This window comes from Prionailurus bengalensis, chromosome B3, assembly GCF_016509475.1.
Source record: "Prionailurus bengalensis isolate Pbe53 chromosome B3, Fcat_Pben_1.1_paternal_pri, whole genome shotgun sequence".
NCBI classification, from domain to species: domain Eukaryota; kingdom Metazoa; phylum Chordata; class Mammalia; order Carnivora; family Felidae; genus Prionailurus; species Prionailurus bengalensis.
In genome coordinates this window covers 5296437-5318935 of record NC_057355.1, presented here as the reverse complement: position 1 = coordinate 5318935, position 22499 = coordinate 5296437, and the positions used below count along the sequence as shown (strand labels likewise).

General features: G+C 45.6%; 1 protein-coding gene across 1 annotated transcript in view; it reads right to left on the bottom strand.

Annotated features, from left to right (window-relative positions):
* The window catches only part of CRTC3 (CREB regulated transcription coactivator 3), a 100734-nt gene extending 95330 nt beyond the window's left edge, over positions 1 to 5404 (bottom strand). Inside the window, exon 1 of the mRNA XM_043553896.1 lies at positions 5136 to 5404. Coding sequence (XP_043409831.1) covers positions 5136 to 5267 — 132 coding nt within the window. The 5' untranslated portion in view covers positions 5268 to 5404. The remainder of the gene's footprint in view (positions 1 to 5135) is intronic.
* Between the last annotated feature and the right edge of the window lie 17095 nt (positions 5405 to 22499).

The following is a 22499-nucleotide window of genomic DNA, read 5'->3' as shown; positions in this document are numbered from 1 at the left end:
TGGCTCAGGTCACGATCTCACGGTTCCTGAGTTCGAGCCCCACATTGGGCTCAGCACTGACCGTTGGGGCACAGCCTGCTTGGGATTCTCTCTCTCTCCCTTGCTCTCTGCCCCTCCCCCATTTGTGCACACACTCTCTCCCTCTCAAAATAAATAAATAAACTTAAAAAAAAAAAAAGATGGGGCACCGGGTGGCTCAGTCGGTTAAGCGTCCGACTTCAGCTCAGGTCATGATCTCACGGTCCGTGGGTTCGAGCCCCGCGTCGGGCTCTGTGCTGACGGCTCAGAGCCTGGAGCCCGTTTCAGATTCTGTGTCTCCCTCTCTCTCTTCCCCTCCCCTGTTCATGCTCTGTCTCTCTCTGTCTCAAAAAAAAAAAAAAAAAAAAAAAAGACACATTTGGGCACATGTACACCTTTCTACCCTTGCAAGGGTCAAATTAGAGTTTAGTTCACCAATTTGCAAGAAGTGTTCTTGAAATTCTTCCCAGGCGGCTGAATCTACTCCTACGACTACACACCAAAGGTCCCCATACTTCAGTCACTGGTCCAGACTTCCCCCCCTTATTCGGAGCTCCTCATGTGGCTTCAGGACCATGTAAACAACGGCCTGCGGGGCCATCTCTACTTACGTGCTTCATAGGCACCTCACGCTCACCATCTCCTGACAGTGAAGCGTCTGCTCCCACCAGTGCTGACCCCCTTTCTAGAGGATACCCGGAAATGGCTCAAGTCTGAAAGCTGGGGATCGTCCATTTGCCAAATCTGGTCATTTCTAGCTCCTATAAAGTATCGATCTGTTCACCTCTCTGCCTTCCTCTTGCTCTCCCCTAGTGTCAAGGCCATCATCACATCTCCTGGACTATCATGACCTCCAAATGCTTTCTCTGCCACCTTCTCCGCTGTCCTACCCACGATCCTGGAGCTAGAGGCATCGCAAATCGCCCCTACGTCAACCCCTTCCTTGACTCTCCATTGTCCTTAGGATCAAGTCTCATGTCCTGTCTCTACAATCTGTTCCCTGTGAATGCCTCAGCTCAGATCACCATCTTTGTCCCCTCGCTGGGCCTCTGTTCCCTACACCTGAAACATTCTCTCTCCCTCAACACACAAGCACATACCCTCAAATGGCTACCCCAACCCCACTAATCCTTTAGGCCACTAGAAGAGGTGAGGACTCCCTACCATCCATTCCCACAGCTACGCCTGCTTCCCTTTCTGCCATATTCATCAAAACGTGTCCTGACTTGTCACAGGAATATCTTCTCCATTAAACCCTAAAATCCATGAGGAGACTGTGTTTTGCTTGCTGGCCATGATATGCCCTGTGTCCATCCTAATCTCTGGCACACACCAGGGATCCGATAAGCATCTGATGAACAAATTAATAAGACCTTTGAAGCAAGGTGCCAAGTCTTAGCCTCCACCCCCCACCCCATCAGCCACGGCGGGTACTCCAGTACTGACGAATGAATGAAAAAAGGAACGGTCTCTTTCCAGGCATACCAGGATCCACGTGTGAATCCTTCCTACCATCCCAAGGGCTGCGACTAAAGCAACCCTCCCATAGCATTCTCTTCTCCAAATATTCCCATTGCTTCCTAGTAAGGCCGAGCCCCTACAGCTAGAGTGAAAAACACTCCATAATCTAGTCTATCCCACCGACGAGGCAAATTAAGACTTAACTCCAACTCTGAAGGACTGGCTCTGATTGTGCAGAGAATGCCTTGAAGAGCAGCCCAGGCTCAGAGAGGAAAGAGTACCTCCATCGATTATCCATTCTGCCATGGGCTGATGGAAAAATGGGAAATGCCATGCCATGGGAAAGTCAGTACATCTGTCATCCAGTGACCGATAATGAACTAGATGGATTCTTCTTCACCTGGGCTCTTTGGACCCTTGAAGGTTTATAGACATATACTTCGGGAATCTAAGAGTTCCCTATGAGAAGTGTTCAGTTTTGTGAATTTCATTATGAAAATAATCCTTAAAGTTTTTAAATAAGCAAATATCCCCCAGCAAATCCAGTGTTATCATTTGCCTTTGTGTTATAAACACATTGGACCTGAGACGGCTGTCTGGCTCAGTCTGTACAGCAGGCAACTCTTGATCTCAGGGTTGTGAGTTCAAGCCCCAGGTTGGCATAGAGATTACTTATAATTTTTTTTTTAATATACAAAAAAAATAAACATGGTGAACCCAAGTAGTATTACTTTATGTGAAAACTGATAGCAGAGAAAGAACACAGGAGGAACTAACATGTACATGATGTACTGTCCCAGGTAAAGGGAAAAGTGACATCATAATTTTGTAGTGATCAGAACAGAGGAAAGTAGTGGGTGAACTGAGCTATCCCATGGAGCACACCTGACCAGCCTCGTTTAACCCAAGAAAATCTGAATTATTAGGGGTTAGCATCATATTCATACTGAGAGCTTCAAGTGAGTTTGGCAAATTAGAATTTATCACATCAAATTAATGATGTTAATTTGAATTTATTGCATTTTTAACACTGAGTGAATCTGTTCTGTGCACATCTTTTAGTTATGATTGAACCACAACTATAATCAAAGGACTTTATGTACAAGTTTATGTTTGAATTATTTTTAAGTAACATAACCAAACTCATTTAAATGAACATGGAGGTCCTTTGAAAAAATATTTGCCTTAAAAACTCTATACAGGGATGCCTTGGTGGCTCGGTTGGTTGACTATCCGACTCCTGGTTTCAGCTCAGGTCATGATCTCACGGTCTGGTCTGGGATGACAGCAAACAGCCTGCTTGGGATATTCTCTCTCTCTCTCTCTCTCTCTCTCTCTCTCTCTGTCTCTGTCTCTGCCTCTCCCCTGCTCGTGCATGCACATTCTCTCTCAAAATAAATACATAAACTTGTAAATATGTAGATAAATACATAAATACGTGAATATGTAAATAAATACATTTTTAAAAAAAGAGTCTATACATTACTCATGGCTTCATCTATCAGGAACCCTTTATTTTTATTATTTTTATTTTTTTAATGTAACCTTCACACCCAATGTGAGGCCGGAACTAACAACCTTGAGTTCAAGAGTCGCAGGCTCCAACTGAGCCAGCCAGGCACCCCTATCAGGAGTGCTTTAAAGAGGATTCATGAACTGGGTGAGAGACTGGACCAACTCTAGCTCTACAGACATGCAGAGGGCATGTATTTGTGCACACACTTTATGTATCTAAACAACACATAACACACACATCCCAGCAGTAAACCTCAGCTTTCACCCAACCATTCTCCACGGGCTCTGAGTTCATCATGCTCACTCCTGAGTCTAACCAAGGTCACACATGTATACGCCTGTGGAAACCAGGCAGATAATAAACGAGGGAAGCTGGCCAGGGCATGAGAAAAAAAATTATTGAAACCCTCGGCCTTCTTTCTCTCTTTGCATATTTTTCTTAGCATAAAAATGTAAGTATAAGAAATATTTCATTTCCCTTTCGCCTCACTAAAAGAAAACACCATAAAAAATATGGTAAGTGGCAAATGACACCCAGCTTTGGTGTGGGAGCTCATGACAGGGTGTGGTGTGAACCTGACCAACTCGAGAATTTGTGCCCCAGTTGAGGGGCAACCACCACCCAGCTCCAGCCGATAGATGTCATATGGGGATTCAGGATAACTGCTACCAGGTCTCCTAATTTTAAATTGACATAGACACAGACAGACACAGAGGGGCACCTGAGTGGCTCAGTTGGTTAAGCGTCCAATTTCAGCTCAGGTCGTGATCTCACGGTCCATGAGTTCGAGCCCCATGAGCTCGAGCCCCGTGTTGGGCTCTGTGCTGCCAGCTCAGAGCCTGGAGCCTGCTTCAGATTCTGTGTCTCCCTCTCTCTCTGCCCCTCCCCTACTCAAGCTCTGTCTCTCTCTCTCTCAAAAATGAATAAATGTTTTAAAAAAAATTTTTTAAGAAATAGAAATATACACAGAAATGGAAAGAAGAAAAAGAGGGGAGAGACTGGGGAGGGAAGAAGGAAGGAAGGAAGGAAGGAAGGAAGGAAGGAAGGAAGGAAGGAAGGGAAGGGAAAGAGAAAGGAAGAAAAAGAAAGAGAAAAAGAGAGAGAAAGGAAGAGAAAGAAAGAAAGGAAAAAAGAGAGGAAGGAAGAAAAAAAGAAAGAGAAAGGAAAAGAAAAAGAAAGGAAGAGATAGAAAAAAAGAGAAAGGAAGAGAAAAAAGAAAAAGAGTGAAAGAAAGAAAAAGGAAGGAAGAGAAAGAAAAAGAGAGAGAAAGGAAGAAAAAGAAAAGAAAGATTGGTTCGATATGAAAACGTCCCAATTAAAAACTTCTGGCAACAGATTCAAGAAGTTTTCCCAAACAGCGTACTGGCCAAAAAAACAACGTGTCTGCAGCTGAAGTGAGCGGGGGACCCGCAGCGCAGCCGCTCGGCCCCCAGCTCGGCGTCCAGCCCGCCCCGCATCTGTAGATCCTCCGCGGTGCTCGCGATGGTCCTTCAAGGTCAGCATTCGGGGGCCTCAAGGCCTGGCCGGCTCCCGCGGACCCTCCTCCCCGCGGCCCTGCGCGGACACTCCTCTTGGCTCTCCATCCTCCACTGCCTCACTCCGCAGTTTCCCAACCTCCGGGTGTTTGTCCCGGCTCGCGCCTTACTCATTCCTCCTGGACCCTCCTCCGTCACCAGCGACGCCGTGCACCTTGCCAGTCCTCCTAACACATCCGGGCCGAGCGCAGTACAGCGGACCGAGAAGGCACCTCCGCGGAGCGGAGAGGAAAGCCTCCCTCGCACGCGATGCGCCCCCCCCCTCCCCGGGGCCCACCCCCGCGGCTCCCCCACCCCTCCCCGGGCCCCGCGGCCCTCCCCGCCCCGCCGGCCACAGGCGCTGGCTGGCGGAGGATGTGCGGAGCCCCGCGAAGCCGCGCCGCCCGCCTCCGAGCCGTTGGTGATTTCCTCCCGGGGCTCCGTTCGCCCTCCCCCTCAGGCCGCCCTCGCGCCGCCGCCCTCCCGCCTCCGCGGGGCCGCGCCAGGGGCCGGCGGGCGGGGGAAGCGCCGAGGCCGCGGCCGCGCCGGCCCCGCCGGCCCCGCTCCCCCGCGCGGCCCCGCCGCCGCCGCCGCCGCCCGCGCCCCCGGGGCCCCGGGGCCCTCACCCGCGACAGGGTGAGGTCGGTCATGAGCTGCTCGAAGGCCCGCGTCTCCTCGGCCTGCCGCTGCGTGTGCAGCGCGATCTTCTCACTGAACTTCCGCGGGTTGGCGCTGCCGGAGCCCGGCGAGGCGGCCATGGCGCGGGCCCGGGGCCCGGCGGGAGGGGGAGACGGCGGGCGCGGGGCCTGCGCCTCGGCCCGCGCGTCCGTCCGCAGGCCGCCCGAGCCGCCGCCCGAAGGCCCGTCCTCCGGCGCGACCCGGCAGAGGAGCCGCCGCGGCCCCACAGCCAGCGAGCGGCCGGGAGCGCGCCGAGGTCCGCCCCCGCGCGGCCGGCCCCGCCCTCGCCGCGGCCCGCCCGCCGCCCCGCCGCCCCGCCGCCCCGCCGCCCCGCCGCCCCGCCGCCCGAGGGCTGCAGCCGGCGCTCCCGGCCGGGCCCGGGCCCGCGGCCCGCGGCGCCCCGGAGCGAACCCCGTCTGCAAAGCACACCCGCGCCGACGCGTGCGAGCAGCGGCGTGACTGGCGGGCTGCAGCGCGGGGGGTGGGGGGAGGGGGGCAGCCTGGCCTCCCATCCTGGCTGGGAACCGGCTTCCAGCACCCTTTGCCCCCCCACCCCCACCCCGGTTCCGCCGCTTTGCCTCCCTCCTGCCCGCCGCCGCCGCCGCCGCCCCCCCGAGGTGGGGTGGGGAGAGACGACTGGGCGCCCGAAGCCCGAGCGTTCCCTCCAGCGGCTCCGGCGCCGCGGGGCCTACGCCCGCCCTCGGTGGGCTCCGCTCGCGGTCCCCCCGGGCGCGCGCAGGGACAGCCACCAACTCCGCACCTCAGTTTGTAAAACCACCTGGCGACGTGCGCACCCTGGTGCCGCCGTCCCCGCCCGCGTGCAAACTCCGCGCCCCTCTTCCAGGTTCCCTCCGAGTCTCCCCGCCCCCAGCCAGGTGCCGGCCTCCCCGCTGTCCCCGCTCTGCTGCCGTCCAGCAGCTGCTCTCCCGCGACGTCGCCCTGCAGAATATGGGCAGCGCTGAGTGGGGCTGTGTTTTGTAAATCAGGCAACACTGGAGACACGCGGACGAGTACAGAAAATAGTATTGACGACACCCACGCCCCCCACTCGAGATCAAACCTAAAACACTCTGCTCCACTTGCTTGGTGTTTATTAAAGAAAGATAAATTTAGCCCTAACTAAAGCCCCACCCTTATTCTTTCTCTTTCCTCCCTAGTCGCTGTTGTGCGTATCATTCTACTCATGTTTTTATAGTTTTATTACGTATGATACGTGAATCTGCCAACTGCACTGAGTACCAACTTCTGTTTTTTAGTTTTACAAAAATGACATCATGCTGAATATAGTCTTTTGCAACCTTTGTCGTTTCCTATTATGTTTTTGAGATTCGTTTATGATTTAACTGCTGTGTAGTAGTATTTCATTGTTTTTCACGTGTCTCAGAGCATATAGCTGGATTGCTTAGAATTTTTAGTATGAGACTATATCTCTGCTAGCTAGAGCTTAGCTTGTTTTGTTATGATTGGATTAATTTTAATTGTAACTGAATTCTTCGGTTTTATTTTGTGGTATTTACCGTACTTTTTCTTCTTACTTTCTGCTTTCCTGTTAATGTTGTCTGGGTTCAGTTTCAGAGAACAGAATTCATTCTGGAAACTTTAAGTACAAAAGGATTTACTCTAGGGTATAAAATGGCTTAAGGATTTCTCTGGAGGGTGAAGATTCTAGGTTGGCCATTCAGGAGTGACTTTGGGAGCCACTTTGAGTCTCTGAGAGCAGAACCAGGCCACCAGAAGAGCCACTGCCCCGTCTGAAATCTGGAAGCTACTTACTGAATTGGAAAGCTGTCCCTACGGCTGCCAGCTTCTGAACCTGTACAGCTATTGTGATGATAAGACTCCACTGAAGAGAAATCAGACACCTCCCCGGCTGTCCTCACAAACAGAAACAGCACACACCCAGACCCTGCTTCACTTGCGCCTTACAAACCAAATCAGAGAGAAAATCTGATTGGAAGAGCCAAAATGGCATCCAGAATCCCAGCTTTCGAAATACAGCAAGGCACAGTTGGACGTCGGAATGGGTATTGAACTAATTCCACAATGTTCATCACCGATTCACCAAGGCAGTTGTCCACCATAGCTCCCTTTTATTGCCCTGAATGACTGGTTTTTATTTCCATATTTCTCCTATCTGATTTGGAAGATATCCTATTCCATTTCTATCCTTATTATGGTTAGCCTGATCATTTTTAATCCCTTAATCAAATAAATACACGTGAGTTGTTTAGCAATAGTTTAACAAGGCCCATAATTTTAAAAAGAAGCAATTCCCAATTCCCACTGGAAATAAATTTGTCCTGCTGTTTTGTGATTTTTGTTTTCAGTTTTAGATATTAAGTATTTATTTTCTGTTATGGAAAAGGATGCCCTGGCTATTTTGTATGCTCAACAAAAATATGATCTTCCCTGCTCCCATTCCTTCAATGTGGTTATATGATCATTTTTGGTAAGTCACTAAGTGCTTACATAGTGTACTATAGTTCCATTTTTATACTTTGGGGGGGGGGGTAATCACGGCCTCTGCTTTTTATTTGCTTACATTTCTATCAACCCATTGCAGACTCTTTCCCAAACTCTCCAACAGAGCAGTGGAAGACATCACTGTGGGTGTGAATGGTCAGCTGGGGGGGAACTTCTCTCCCGGAGTACTTTGATCTCTTGTTCCGCCCGGACTGCTTGCTCTACGGGCCTACTGAGTGCTGTCGTGCTGGCCCTGTCCTCACCTCCATCCCGTCATCCCCCGTCCTCTGACCTGCTTCCTACACCCCGGGTTGTGGTCTGCTTCACATCCTCCTTCATTTTAGTGGAGAACATTCTCCCATAGTTTCCTGAGGGGGGCGGGGGGGAGAAAAAGAGTACAGAAAAGATAAAATCCTTGCAACCGAGTGTGTGTTCATTTTACTCTCCTATTTGATTGACAGTTTGGCTAAGAATAGTCTGGTTCGGGGGAAGTCTTGTTCACTTAGATCTCTGAATGTATTGCTTCACTGTTTTCTCGCTTCTCAGGTTGCTTTTGAGAAGGCCACTCACATTCTGTTTTCTTTGTGGCTGACCTGGTTTTTGAGGGCCGGTATTGTTTGTTTATTTTTGTTTTGTCTCCCTCCCCATTCTCTGCAGGCTTAGTGTGCTGATGTTTTATGACGATGTGCCTTGGTGTGGAGCTTTCGTTGTCCGCCGTGCAGGGCGGCGATACGTGTGCAGAAACCGGACACCTCACCCTTCAGTTCTGAAAACCTGTCTTATTGTTTGGTAATTTTCACTTACTTTGCTCTCTCTTTCTGGAATATCTATCAGTCAGCTAACAGGTCTTCTACAATGCTCTTCCAATTTTCTTCTATTTTCTATTTCTTTTCATCTCGTTGTTGTTGTTCTGTCTCCTGATACGGTTTCTCAACTTTATCCTCTGACCCTTCTATTCAACTTTTATTTCTGTGATTATCTCTTTAATTTCTAAGAGCTTTTTCCTGGTTTCCGAATGTTTCTTTTCTAACAGCATCCTGTACTCATTTCATAGACGTGCTATTAATTACAGGTTGTTTGTTTCTGCTTTTACATTTTCTTCTACTCCTTACATTGTCTGCCTCTGTCTTGTCGGAGGTCAGTTTTGTAGTTTGTTCACTTTGATCTCGATCGAGAGGCTTTCCCCAAATCTCTGGTGATCCTTTACTCTAAATTCATAATTTAGACAGAGATGCTAAATATGTATAATTCCTTGTTTCTGGAAATAAAAATGTTTTAGAATATGTATTTTTTTAAATTTTTTTTTTTTTCAACGTTTATTTATTTTTGGGGGGACAGAGAGAGACAGAGCATGAACGGGGGAGGGGCAGAGAGAGAGGGAGACACAGAATCGGAAACAGGCTTCAGGCTCTGAGCCATCAGCCCAGAGCCCGACGCGGGGCTCGAACTCACGGACCGCGAGATCGTGACCTGGCTGAAGTCGGACGCCTAACCGACTGCGCCACCCAGGCGCCCCTAGAATATGTATTTTTAAGTATTCTGTAGCAGAGATTGCTAGTTATCTCCCAATACTCAGTCTCCCCTGCTTCCTTTATTAAAAGAAACCCTGACCTTTAGCTGGGCACAGCTTCACCCAACTAAAGCCAGTTAAAGACTACATTTCCCACTCTCCCCTGCAAATAGGTGTGGTCATGTGATTATGTTCCACCCAATAGGGTGGCCCTAGCAAATAGGTGTGGTCATGTGATTATGTTTCACCCAATAGAGGGTGAGCAGAAGTAATACAGGCAACTTTCTCTAGCAGTTACTTGATAAAAGGAGAGTGGACTCTTTCCACTTCTCACTGGCTGGAATATGGTTGCAGTAACTACATTGGGAGGAGCTATCTTAGACCATTAGATAAAAACTATGTGTTGAGAATGACAGAACAATGGTAGCAAAGGGACCTGGGACCCCAGCACTGTGGAACCACAATTATTAGCTCTGGACTCCTTCTAGAGCATTATGTGACTGAAAGATAACAATCAATTTTGTTTAAAGCCTTGTTATTTTGGCCTTTGTCACAGGAATCAAACCAGGACCAGTTATATTTAAATGAAAAAAAATTCGTCTAAACATATCAACATATGGTTAACAATGGTTGCCTTTGGGGATGTAGAGACTACTGGGAAAATTATCTTCTGATCTACACATTTCTTTCTCTCTCTCTCTCTCTCTCTTTTTTTTTTTTTTTTTGGTTTGTTTATTTTTGAGAGAGAGAGAAAGCAGGGAGGGGCAGAGAGAAGAGCGAGAGAATCCCAAGCAGGCCCCGTGCTGTCAGCACACAGCCCGATTTGGTGCTTGAACTCATGAACCATGAGATCATGACCTGAGTCAAAATCAAGAGTCAGATGCTTAACTGACTGAGCCACCCAGACACCCCTGTTCTACACATTTCTAAATGATATGCATTTTTAAATATTTTTTAATGGTTATTTTTATTTTTGAGAGACACAGAGCATGAATGGGGGAAGGACAGAGAGAGAGGGAGACACAGAATCCAAAGCAGTCTCCAGGCTCTGAGCTGTCAACACAGAGCCTGCCGCAGGGCTCGAACTCACAAACCATGAGATCATGACCTGAGCCGAAGTCGGACGCTCAACCGACTGAGCTACCCAGGTGGCCCTAAATGATATGCATTTTTAAAAAGAAGTATGTATTTCTATTAACATCAGGAAAAAATAAAAAGGAATGAATGCCATTTAGTTTTAAACAACTGACTGTAAGCTCTGTGTGCATGTGCTGGGCTTCTTGACTTGTGAATTCGCTGTAGGGTATTGAGAGAAACCCAGAGTTTTCATTGCTTGTCCCCCAGATAACAGTATCCCTAGGATCGGTTTTGTCTTGTTCTGTTTTGTCTTACACACTCAGTTCCTCCCACCTGAGGAATCTTCCAGTCTACCCTGCAGGACAATAAGCCTGGCTGCTGCATTCTGAGCGCCAAGTGGGAAAAAAGACCTAAGTGTCTCACCATTTGATGTGGCTTGCTCTTTACCCATTTTCAGATGGCACCTCACTCCCAGCTTTTTCTTTGCCTTACCCAAAGTTCAGAATCTCTTTGGCTCAGTTTCCCTAGAAGTATAACCTCCTGTCCACGGTCACGGAGGAAAGGAGTCATCACTTAGCTTTGAGCAATCAGGGAGGGGATCTGGGTGTCTAATTACTCCTTGCACACGCTTTCAAGCAATATTTGTGTTTTCAGCCCTGTCCCTCCCTTCCTCTAGTGCCTCTGGTCCACTCTCTGAGATTCTTTGATGTAAATCATGACTCTCAGGCATTTGGTTTCAGCTTTCTTTGTTCCCCTTTGTCACTCACAACTGATGTATGTGTGATGGGCCATGGCCAGGTCTTCCAGCAGAAAGCCCCTACCTGGACAAAAGTGCAAAGCTAAGGCACAGGCAAGGAAAGGGGGCATAAGTTGGACACCCCAATAATTTCAAGACCTGGGGGTGCCTGGCTGGCTCAGTCAGTTAGGCATCTGACTTCAGCTCAGGTCATGATCTTGCGGTTCATGAGTTCGAGCCCCCTCATTGGGCTCTGTGCTGACAGCTCAGAGCCTGGGGCCTGCTTCAGATCCTGTGTCTTTCTCTCTGTCCCTCCTCTGCTCATGCTCTCTGTCTCTGTCTCAAAATAAATAAATAAACCTAAAAAAAAAGTAATTTCAAGACCCGAACCTGGACCCAGAATCAGGACCTAGACGGCGTGTGCTGCCGTAAGCCAAGTTGTTTCCGGATGCTCACGTGGCTGCTCCAGCAGAAGTGGAATTACAAACCTGGGAGCTTTATTTTGAAGCTCCTCAGGCCTGCTGACCACAGCCACCTGGGCATCTCCCTATGAAGAACAGAAGGAAAACACTGGGAATTCACAGTCATTAAGATGTCTCCTTTGTCTAAGTCAGGCATCAGCAAACTTCTCGTCGCAGAGGGCCAGACAGTAAGTATTGTAAGTTTTGCAGACCATAGGGTCTTATCTCCTTGGAACTATTCACCTTTGCCATTGAAGAAGGAAAGCAGCCATAAACAACACATAAATAAATTCACAGGGCAGGATTCCAATGAAACTTCATTTATAAAAACAGAGAGTGGATCAGATTTGGCCCAGTGACTGTAGATTGCTGAACCTGGTCTAAGTTATTCTCATACCTTTTCATGTTTGATAAAGTTTGTAAGAGAATTGCTCAGGATTTATGGTATCAGTTATTTGAAGGTTCAGAACTTCGAAGACTTTAAAAAAAGTCTTCTGGCTTCTTTTGGTGCCAGGGCTGGTGCTGTTACCTTCATTTCTGTTCCTCTGTAGATAATCTTTCTCTTTGTCTTGGTTACTTTATAGTTTTGTTACAAGATGCTGAGTTGTGGATTTTGTTTTATTTATCTTGTTTAGAACTCAATATATTTCGGTCTGAAGACCTGTATAAGGATTTGATTTTGCTCTAACAGAAAATCTCCCAAAAAGTGACTTTAAACAGAATGAAAGATTATTTCTCTCCCATGTAGAACTCAAGGTATTATTAGGGCACTGGCCTGACCCAGTCAGTAGAGCATGTGACCCTTGATCTTGAGGTTGCAAGTTCAAGCCCCACATTGGGCATGGAGCTCACTTGAAAAGAAAAGAAAAAAAAGAAACGAAAAGGAAGGAAAGAAAGAAAGAAAATGAAAGGAAGGAAGGAAGTCAAGGTATTTATCTTATTGCTTTGCCAACTTCATGGTGCAAGATGGTGGCACCAACATTCTAAGAACAAGATAGAGGAACGTGAGAATGGGGAAAAGGGCATATGCACTGTGTCTCTTGAGGCAGGTTCTCAGAGGCTGCTACATTAACGTCTTTTTATATCCATCCCATTGAACAGAACTTACATGGCCACACCTAAATACAAGAAAGCCATTTGCCCAGCTAAAAATCAGGAATCTATTATAATGGAACAGTGGATCTCAAACTAGCATTCATCAGAATCACTGAAGAGCTTATTAAAACACAGATTCCTGAGCCCCACTTTTGAATGTATGATTCAGTAGATCTTGGATAGGGCTGAGAATGTGCATTTCTAACAAGCTATCAGGTGATGCTGATGCTGCCTGCTCTGGGACCTCACTCCAAGGACCATAGCATTAGATGAGGGGAGAACATATACTGAAGAACAACTGGAAGACTCTGCTACACACCTTTCAAATGTTCTAGAAATTTTTCTAAAAATCTCTTCAAACACTGCTTCTTCTCTATATTCTCTATTCTTTCCCTCTCGAAGTTCAGTTAGATGTATATCAAACTTTCTCATTCTATTTTTCATATCTTTTTACCTCCCTTTCATATTTTCCCACTCTATTTCTGTGCTACATTCTGGGTAATTTCCTTAGATCTATCTTCCACTTTATTGACTCCTCTCTTCAGCTCTGTCTAACCTGCTGCTTAACCTGTCTATTGAGTTTTATCTTCTTTAAGAACTATGTTTTCCCATCTAATCTTTTCAAATCTGGCTGATCTTTATTTAGAGTCCGTTCTTTTCTTATTTTTCATTCCTTCTTTCATGCCTTTATGCTAGTTTTATATTCTCTTTCAGCATGTAGTTCTATTAGCACAAGTGTGGGGACCTCTGATTCTATTTGTTATATCCTCTCACTCTTGCTTATGATGAATTGTTTCCTAAAGTTTTTAGCTATGCTTTCATCTTTAGGGGGCTTTATTTTTTTCCTGTGGGAATCCTGGGGAGTGGGGATATGACCGAAATGTAGTTTTGCTTTGTTCCATTAGCTATAGGAGAATCAGTTACTAGACATGGGAATTTCATTACATGGATACTATAAATGCAGACCCTAAGCCCATATAGATCCAAGTTTTTGGTTTCTTAAGGGGATTGTTTTCCCCTGGAGCCCAGCCAGAAATAGCCAAACTTCTTTGTTAACTTTGCCAGTGGATAGATTTCACTCTTTTGGGCTGAAATTTTACCCTGCTTACAAGCTAATGCAGTAATCTGTTACTGTTTCATGGATTCTGACAGCAGGCATGAGATTCCTGAGTGAGAGACACCACACAGCAAGCAGCATGAGCATCATTTTTGTGTCAATTCCCCTTACCCATCAAGTCCCACTGGGGTGATGCACATACAGTGGGTTCTGTTACAACAGAACGAGCCTGTTCTTTGTGCCGGAAGAAGGCATTACTTGATCTCTCAGAGTTGCTAGCTGCAAACACATCCCTGAGAAATGCCCAGTAAAGAAGGATCAGAGGTTTGCATTTGTGGCATGACCAACCAGAATGTCCGAGGATGCTCAGGAAGATTGCTTCTCCCAACACACCTGAGGACCTGAGGGTCCTGGCTTGGGACTCTCTGGGCATTAAAACCCGAAACTCCTATTTTCACAGCCAAGAAGATCCTAAGGTGATGTGATAACTAAATGTCATGTGAAGTCCTGGATCAGAAAAAGGATAATAGGAAAAAACTGGGGAAATCTGAATAAAGTGTGGATTTTTTTTTTTTAACTCGAAACTCCTAGATTGCTGGAAGAGATAACCACATGCTTACTATTTTAGTCACTTGAGAATGTTCTTTTCTTGTGAGTTCAAGTATGCATTACAGATTTTGTTATGTTTTACCCAGTATTTCTAGGTATGTTACTGTTTTCTGTTTGCCTTTGTCTATGACTCTGTTGGAACCCAGGTGTCTGTTTAAAATTTATATTCCTATATCCCATCCCCAGAGATTATGACTTTTACAGACTGGACTGTAGCCCAGGATTCTGCCTTTGTAACAAATGATTCTGTTACAGGTGGTTTGGGGGTCAAACCTTAAGAAATGCTGCCGTTAAGAATGGAATCATAGGATGGGTCCAAGAATTAATATGGTCTATAGTTTTCAAATTGAAAGCATTCAGCTTCTTAGTTTGGCAGACATTCCCTCCAATCTTCTATTGCAGAGACCAGAGCGGCAGATGCCCCTTCCCAGCCTCCCTCATCTGGGGGGTCAGCAACATGTCCAGTTTGGTTATTGAGACGTAAGGGCAAACCTCGTGGAAAGCTTATAGGTAAACTTTGGGTTTTCAGATACTAGGAACACATTTAGCCACCGCTAACCCCTTTTTCTATATACTTTGAACACAGAGGTGATGCCTGGAGCTCTGGAGCCATCTTGCCACCATGGAAAGAGAAAGCATAAGAACAAATTCAGCATTCAGAAAGACAAAAAACAACTTTGCCATTGTTGGATAGCTTAACCAGCACCTAGTTTTCCTCTGGATTTATGTGAAATAAATTTGTTGAAATCACTAGACGTCAGCTTTCCTTTCTTGCAGCCAAAATCATTCCTGATGCACGTAAAGATCCTCATTTCTTTAAAACTTTTTATATTTTACATAATTTCAGATTTATAAAAAAGTTGCAGGGGCGCCTGAGTGGCTCACTCGGTGAGGCATCCGACTCTTGGTTTCAGCTCAGGTGGTGATCTCATGGTTAATGGGTTTGAGCCCCACATCAGGCTCTGCACTGTCAGTGCAAAGCCTGCTTGGGATTCTCTCTCTCCCTCTCTTTGCCCCCTCCCCTGCTCATGCGTGATCTCTCTCTCAAAATAAATAAACTTTCTTTTTTTTAAGTTGCAATAGGGGCATCTGGGTGGCTCAGTCAATTGAGCGTCCGACTTTGGCTCAGGTCATGATCTCGTGGTCCGTGAGTTCGAGCCCCACATCAGGCTCTGTGCGGACAGCTCAGAGCCTGGAGCCTGCTTCGGATTCTGCGACTCCCTCTCTCTCTGCCCCTCTCCTGCTCATGCCTCTATCTCTCCCTCTCTCAAAAATGAACAAACATTATAAAAAGAAAGAAAGAAAGAAAAAAAAATTGCAATAAAATAAAGAATTCTTAGGGCGCCCGCTGGCTCAGTCAGTAGAGCATGCGGCTCTTGGTCTTGGGGTTGTGAGCTTGAGCCCCATCTTGGCTGCAGATATTACTTAATAAAATTAAAAAAAAACCCTCATATATTCTTTACCCAGATCCTCTAAGTATTTTTCTGCACTTACTTTATCATTTCTTTCTCTCTCTATAGTTTTTTCTAAACCATTTGAGAGTAAGTTGGTATGTGCCCCTTTATCCCTAAATACTTCATTGTTTATTTCACAAAAACAAGGATATTCTCTTACATAATCACAGTGTCATTATCAAAATCAGGAAATTGACATCGATATAGTACTGTTATCTAATCTACAGATGTTATTGGAATGCTTACCAACTACCCACTAATATTCCTTTTTATAAATTTATTTTTTAAAGTTTATTTATTTATGTGGTGGGGGGGAGAGAGAATCCCAATCAGACCCCACATTGTCAGCACCGAGCCAGACATGGGGCTCGAAGCTGAAACCAAGAGTCAGATGCTTAATTGACTGAGCCACCCAGGTTCCCCTCCCAGTAATATTCTTTATGGGAAATGGAAATCTAAGATCATTCCCTATATTCAGTTATGTTTCTTGGCATCTTTCATCTGGAACAGTTGTTCAATTTTTATGTCTTTCATGACTTTGGAAATTTTTGAAGTGACGAGTCCATTATTGTGTAGAATGTCTGTTAATTAGGGTTCATCTTGCATGTTCTCATGGTTTGTTTCAGATTATGCATTTTTGGCAGGAATACCACAGGGACAATGTTGTGTTCTTCTCAATTTGTCCATCAGGAGGCAGATGATGTCAAGTTGTCCCATTACTGATGTTAAGCTTGGATCATTTGATGAAGGTGGGGTCTGCCAGTTTCCTCCACTGTCAAGTTTAATTTTTCCCTCTGTAATCAATAAGACTCTTGAAGGGAGAGACTTTGAGAATAGATAAATACCTCACTATCCAACTTGCACCCACTAGTTTTAGCCTCCATTGATGATTCTTGCCCTTTCCCTATTTGTTTATCTTAGAATGGGCTCATGAATTCTCACTTTATCCAATAGGATATGATCCATTGCTGTTACTATTTTTGTACTTAAATTATCCCAGATTTGACCTTCAAGCTGGCTTCTGTGTCCTTTTAACATGTCCCCATCCATTTTTTAGTTGTCGTTGTTGTTTTTCTTCTGGACACAGCCAGATGACCTAGGCTTATCTAGCACTTCTCTGCTCAGCCCCAGAATCAGCCATTTTCCTAAGGAATATCAGTTTCTTTTCATGGAAACAGGTGTTTGAGCACCAGCTCTGTTTTCCAAAGGTCATTCTTTCTTAGCTGGCTTTTTTATAAGAGGAGCGACCCTTCAACTCCTATCGTGTCATCCTTTCTATTATGTGTCTGTTCAACACCTTCCTCCAGATTTTTCCTTCGCCCTCCAGATCTCTGCGTCTGGAATTGGGAATGTGTTTCTCCAGAGGCAAAGGCCAGTGGCTATGAATAAGTACAATCTTTCTCAAGTACACATGCTTACATACTCATATCAGAGTTATTTCCTAGGCAATTTGGGGCAAAATAGAGAATCAATATGTACAATTTAAGGTCAACGATGTCCAAGCAATAATTTTACCAAACTTGAGATATAGAATGGAATCTAAAACTCCTTAGCAAACGTGAGACACAAATTCACGTCTTTGCTTTTTTGTTTCCTAAGTAATATTTACTAGTTCTTAAAAGCTTAGCGTTTCAGAGTGTGGCCCAAGGAACACGAGTTTCACAGAAGTTTCCTGCAACGTAAGGGGTCGGATTGCGATGTCAAATACATTGCGGGGAGCTCGGTAACAAGAAGTTAAGCAGGTTTCCCGTGGTTTTGATATGCCGACGTCCGTTGTGACTTGCCCGCCCGGTGGGATGATGGAACACAGTGCTTCCCCATTCCCCAACACTCCTGATGGTGAATAACTCAGGCGGAGGGCTGCCTGGCCCCGTCCCACAGGGTTCATGTGCCCGACCGCCAGTAAGTCACCTCTACTTCCTAACTATCCCCAGAATTCACTCACATCTGTCCATACTAACGCTCATTATCCAATTCAGGCCACCCAATCTCTCGCTGATTGAGGCCTTAATTGGTCCACTTGTGTAGCAGGGTCCCAGCAGGAAACAGATGGCACACACAAACTGGTAATTTGGAGAAAAGTTAATAAAGACAGCGGGCAGGGTTTAGGGATCAGGCTCCCCTGCTGCTATTTAGAGCAGGAACCATTAGCACTCTGTGCCCTAAGGGCCCTGGGGAGGGATTGCTTACTGCCGAGGGCAGAGGGTGGGTGTTTGGCCTTTGGTAGGGAGAGGCAGGCCCTGGTGGTAACCCAGAAGAAGTCCTAACTAACCCTGCCTTCCCCCAGACCTCCAGTCTCCTTGGGATGCCCGCTGTGGGCCAAACACAAGCAGAAGCTGGAGGGAAACAGTGCCCCAGACCATGTGGCCAGCTTCCCAGGGCACAGAGGAAAGTGAGGGCGGAGAGTGGGTCTGCAGGGCCACACGAAACATACCTCACCCACGCTGTCTTGAGTCTTACCTTCTTAGCCCCATTCCTCCTCCGTGGGTCTCAAGTCCACATCTGAATACTTCTCATTCTTCTTAAAATCCATAACTACTCCCAATTATTCCTGGAATAAGATTGGTGGTTTAGTCCTAGCTCATTAGAACTGAGGTCAGCCTCTCTTCCAAAGTCTGCGTTCAGTGACCAGTGTCAACAAGCTTGAAATCAGTGACGGGGAAGCACTGACCCCACGGAATTGGCAAATGCTACTAATCAGGGCATTAATTTTTCCCTTTCAGAAGGCTGTATATATATATATATATATAAAGTGTTTTATTTAAAAACTTGTTATGAACTCAGGAAATGTTCTCTTTTTTTAAAGTTTATTTATTTTGAGAGAGAGAGAGAGAGAGAGAGAGCACACACACATGCCAGGGGGAGACAAACAGGGAGAGAGGGACAGAGAGAGAATCCCAGGCGAGCTGTGCACTGTCAGTACAGAGCCTGAGGCCGGGCAGAACTCACGACCAGGAGAGATCATGACCTTGAGATCTCGGACCTGAGCCGAAACCAAGAGCTGGATGCACAACTGACTGAGCCACCCAGGTGCCCCAGGAAATGTTCTCTTAAAAGTAACTACTTCAGGGGCACTTGGGTGGCTCAGTTTGTTAAGGTCCAACTTTGGCTCAGGTCATGATCTCGTGGTTCACAAGTTTGAGCCCCAAGTTGGGCTCTGTGCTGACAGCTCAGAGCCTGGACCCTGCTTTGGGTTCTCTGTCTCCCTCTCTCCCCCTCCCCTGCTCACACACACTCTCTCTCTCTCTCTCTTTCAAAAATAAACATTAAAATTTTTTTTAAAAATAAACAAATTAATTACTTCATTGGAGCACCGGGCTGGCTTAGTTGTAGAGCATGCAATTCTTGTTCTCACAATCGTGAGTTCAAGCCCCACGTTGAACAGAGAGATTATTCAAACAAAACAAACAAAAGTAACTACTTCATTGAAAAAGCTTAGAAACAACGGCAACCTAAGGGCCATAAGCCTTCCCAGCACCAAGACCGTATTCCCTACTTCTGTTTCCCACTAAAAGTTGCCAGGGCTCCCTGGAGAAACGGTTGATTCCAGGTCTGTGGTGAGAAAAACAAGATGAAAGTGAAACATATCCCAGAAAGCAAGGCGCTACCAAAGGCTACTGGGGTCATGCCAAAAGTGACAACAATCGCTGTCACCGTGAAGTTACTTCCACCAGCAAAGGAGACAATTTGAGCATTTAAAAAACAAACGAACAGGGGCACCTGGGTGGCTCAGTCGGTTGAGCGTCCAGCTGCGGCTCAGGTCATGATCTCGCGGTCTGTGAGTTCAAGCCCCGCGTCGGGCTCTGTGCTGACAGCTCAGAGCCTGGAGCCTGCTTTGGATTCTGTCTCCCTCTCTCTCTGCCCCTCCTCCACTCATGCTCTGTCTCTCTGTCAAAAATAAATATTAAAACAAACAAAAAACCTACAGTGGATTGAAAGACATCAAATCTATAAAAACTCGGGGCACCTGGGAGGCTCAATTGGTTGGGCATCCGTCACGGTTTCATGGGTTCAAACCCCGCGTCGGGCTCCACACTACTTTGGACTCTCTGTCTCCCTCTCTCTCTGCCCCTCCCCGATTTGCGCTGTATCTGTCACTCTCAAAATAAATAAACATAAAAATAATCTTATAAAAACTCCAGGAGTCATAAAGACTTTAAAAATACAAAAAAAAAAACCCAAAAAACCCAACAACCCAAAAAACCCTCAGCGGTCATCTTTGGAAGGTGTCAGGGGAAACCAGTAAATAAAGAGAGAGAAACAAGTATTTATCATCTTTTCCTGTATGAATATTCCTCAAGGTAACCAAATAGTTGATGACAGGAAATTATTTTTAGAAGAATTCTGACTGATAAATGAAGAAGGAATGATAGATTTGGAATATCACCATTTTGCAACCCCCAGTAAAATAAGAAATCTAGGCCGTCATTATCAGTGGCTGCTGAATCCATGGGTATGTGATGAAAAGCTGATGGGAAAGTTATTTAAAAAAATATGTCAAATGGGCAACTTTGAACCCACTGACCGGTCTTTATTTACATCATGAAAAGGTAAGTCGGTGGTGTGATGTAATAAAAACTCTGAAATATTCTTGCCAAAAGGTTGAAACTGAGTGAGGTCCACAAAGATATAAGAAATCCAGAATGTATAAATTCTACAGGAGCAACATCAACTAAACTATAAGATTTTAAAAAAGAGAGCGAGTGGGGCGCCTGGGGGGCTCAGTCAGTTAAGCGTCCGACTTCAGCTCAGGTCAAGATCTCATGGTTCGTGGGTTCGAGCCCTGCGTTGGGCTCTGTGCTGACAGCTCAGAGCCTGGAGCCTGCTTCGGATTCTGTGTCTCCCTCTCTCTCTGCCCCTCCCCCGCTCACGGTCTGTCTCTCTCTGTCTCTCAAAAATGAAAAGAGAGAATTTATAGATGAAAGATTTAAAAGACTTGTCAAGTAAATGTAATATGTATACATTGTTAGGCACCTGATTCAAACATATGAACTATTTGAGCAAGTACAAGATGGGGAAACGGAAGCATTCCATGTCTGATTTTTTAAATTATTTAAGTATGATAATGGTTTGGGGATTTTTTTCAAAAGTCCTTACATGTAAAGATTGAGATTTCTCACCCCGGTACTATTGACATTTTGGACTGGATAACTCTTTGTTGAGGGAAGCTGTCCTGTGCATTGTTAAGATATTAGTCGGGATCCCTGGCATCTACCCAATAAATGTCAGTAGCATCCCCTTAGTTAGGACAAAAAATATCTCCAAATATTGCCAAATGTCTCCTGCAGACACAATGGCTCCCTAATTAGAAACAATATGTTAGAGATATGTTAGAGATACCTACTATGTATGTATGTGGAGATACATACTGAAGTATTTGTGGTTGAAATGATGCTGTATCTGGGATTTAAATAACACCAGGGGAATTTAGGGGGAGGTTAGAGAGGAAAATGGTTTGACTATGTGTGGACAATCATTGAGGCTACCTAGGGGACACATTGGAGTTCATCATACTATTCCCTCTTTGTATGTTACTTTTCCCTAATTAAAAAAAGTTTAATTTAATTTTTTTTTTCATCTACATCCAAGTTAGTTAGCATATAGTGCAACTATTTCAGGAGAAGATTCCTTAATGCCCCTTACCCATTTAGCCCATCCCCCCTCCCACAACCCCTCCAGTAACCCTCAGTTTGTTCTCTGCATTTGAGAGTTTCTTATGTTTGGTCCCCCTCCTTGTTTTTACATTATTTTTCCTTCTCTTCCCTTATGTTCATCTGTTTTGTATCTTAAAGTCCTCATATGAGTGAAGCCTTACGATTTTTGTCTTTCTCTAATTTCACTTAGCACAATACCCTCCAGTTCCATCTACGTAGTTGCAAATGGCAAGATTTCATTCTTTTTGATTGCCGAGTAATACTCCATTGTATATATATACCACATTTTCTTTATCCGTTCATCCATTGATGGACATTTGGGCTCTTTCCAACTTTGGCTATTGTCGATAGTGCTGCTATAAACATTGGGGTGCATGTGCCCCTTAGAAACAGCACACCTGTATCCCTTGGATAAATACCTAGCAGTGCAATTGCTGGGTCGTAGGGTAGTTCTATTTTTAATTTTTTGAGGAACCTCCATACGGTTTTCCAGACTGGCTGCACCAGCTTGCATTCCCACCAGCAGCGCAAAAAGAGATCCTCTTTCTCTGCATCCTCGCCAACATCTGTTGTTGCCTGAGTTGTTCATGTTAGCCATTCTGAAAGGTGTGAGGTGGTATCTCATTGCAGTTTTGATTTGTATTTCCCTGATGATGAGTCATGTGGAGCATTTTTTCATGTGTCGGTTGGCCATCTGCATGTCTTCTTTGGAGAAGTGTCTATTCATGTCTTTTGCCCATTTCGTCACTGGATTATTTGTATTTTGGGTGTTGAGTTTGATAAGTTCTTTGCAGATTTTGGATACTAACCCTTTACTGATGTCATTTGCAAATATCTTCTCCCATCTGTCAGTTGCCTTTCAGTTTTGCTGATTGTTTCCTTCTCTGTGCAGAAGCTTTTTATTTTGATGAGGTCCCAGTAGTTCATTTTTGCTTTTGTTTCCCTTGCTTCCAGAAATGTGTTGAGTAAGAAGTTGCTGCGGCTGAGGTCAAAGAGGTTTTTGGCTGCTTTCTCCTAGAGGATTTTGATGGCTTCCCATCTTACATTGAGTTCTTTCATCTATTTTGAGTTTATTTTTGTGTCTGGTGTAAGAAAGTGGTCCAGGTTCATTCTTCTGCATGTCGCTGTCCAGTTTCCCAGCACCACTTGCTGAAGAGACTGTCTTTATTCCTTTGGATATTCTTTCCTGCTTTGTC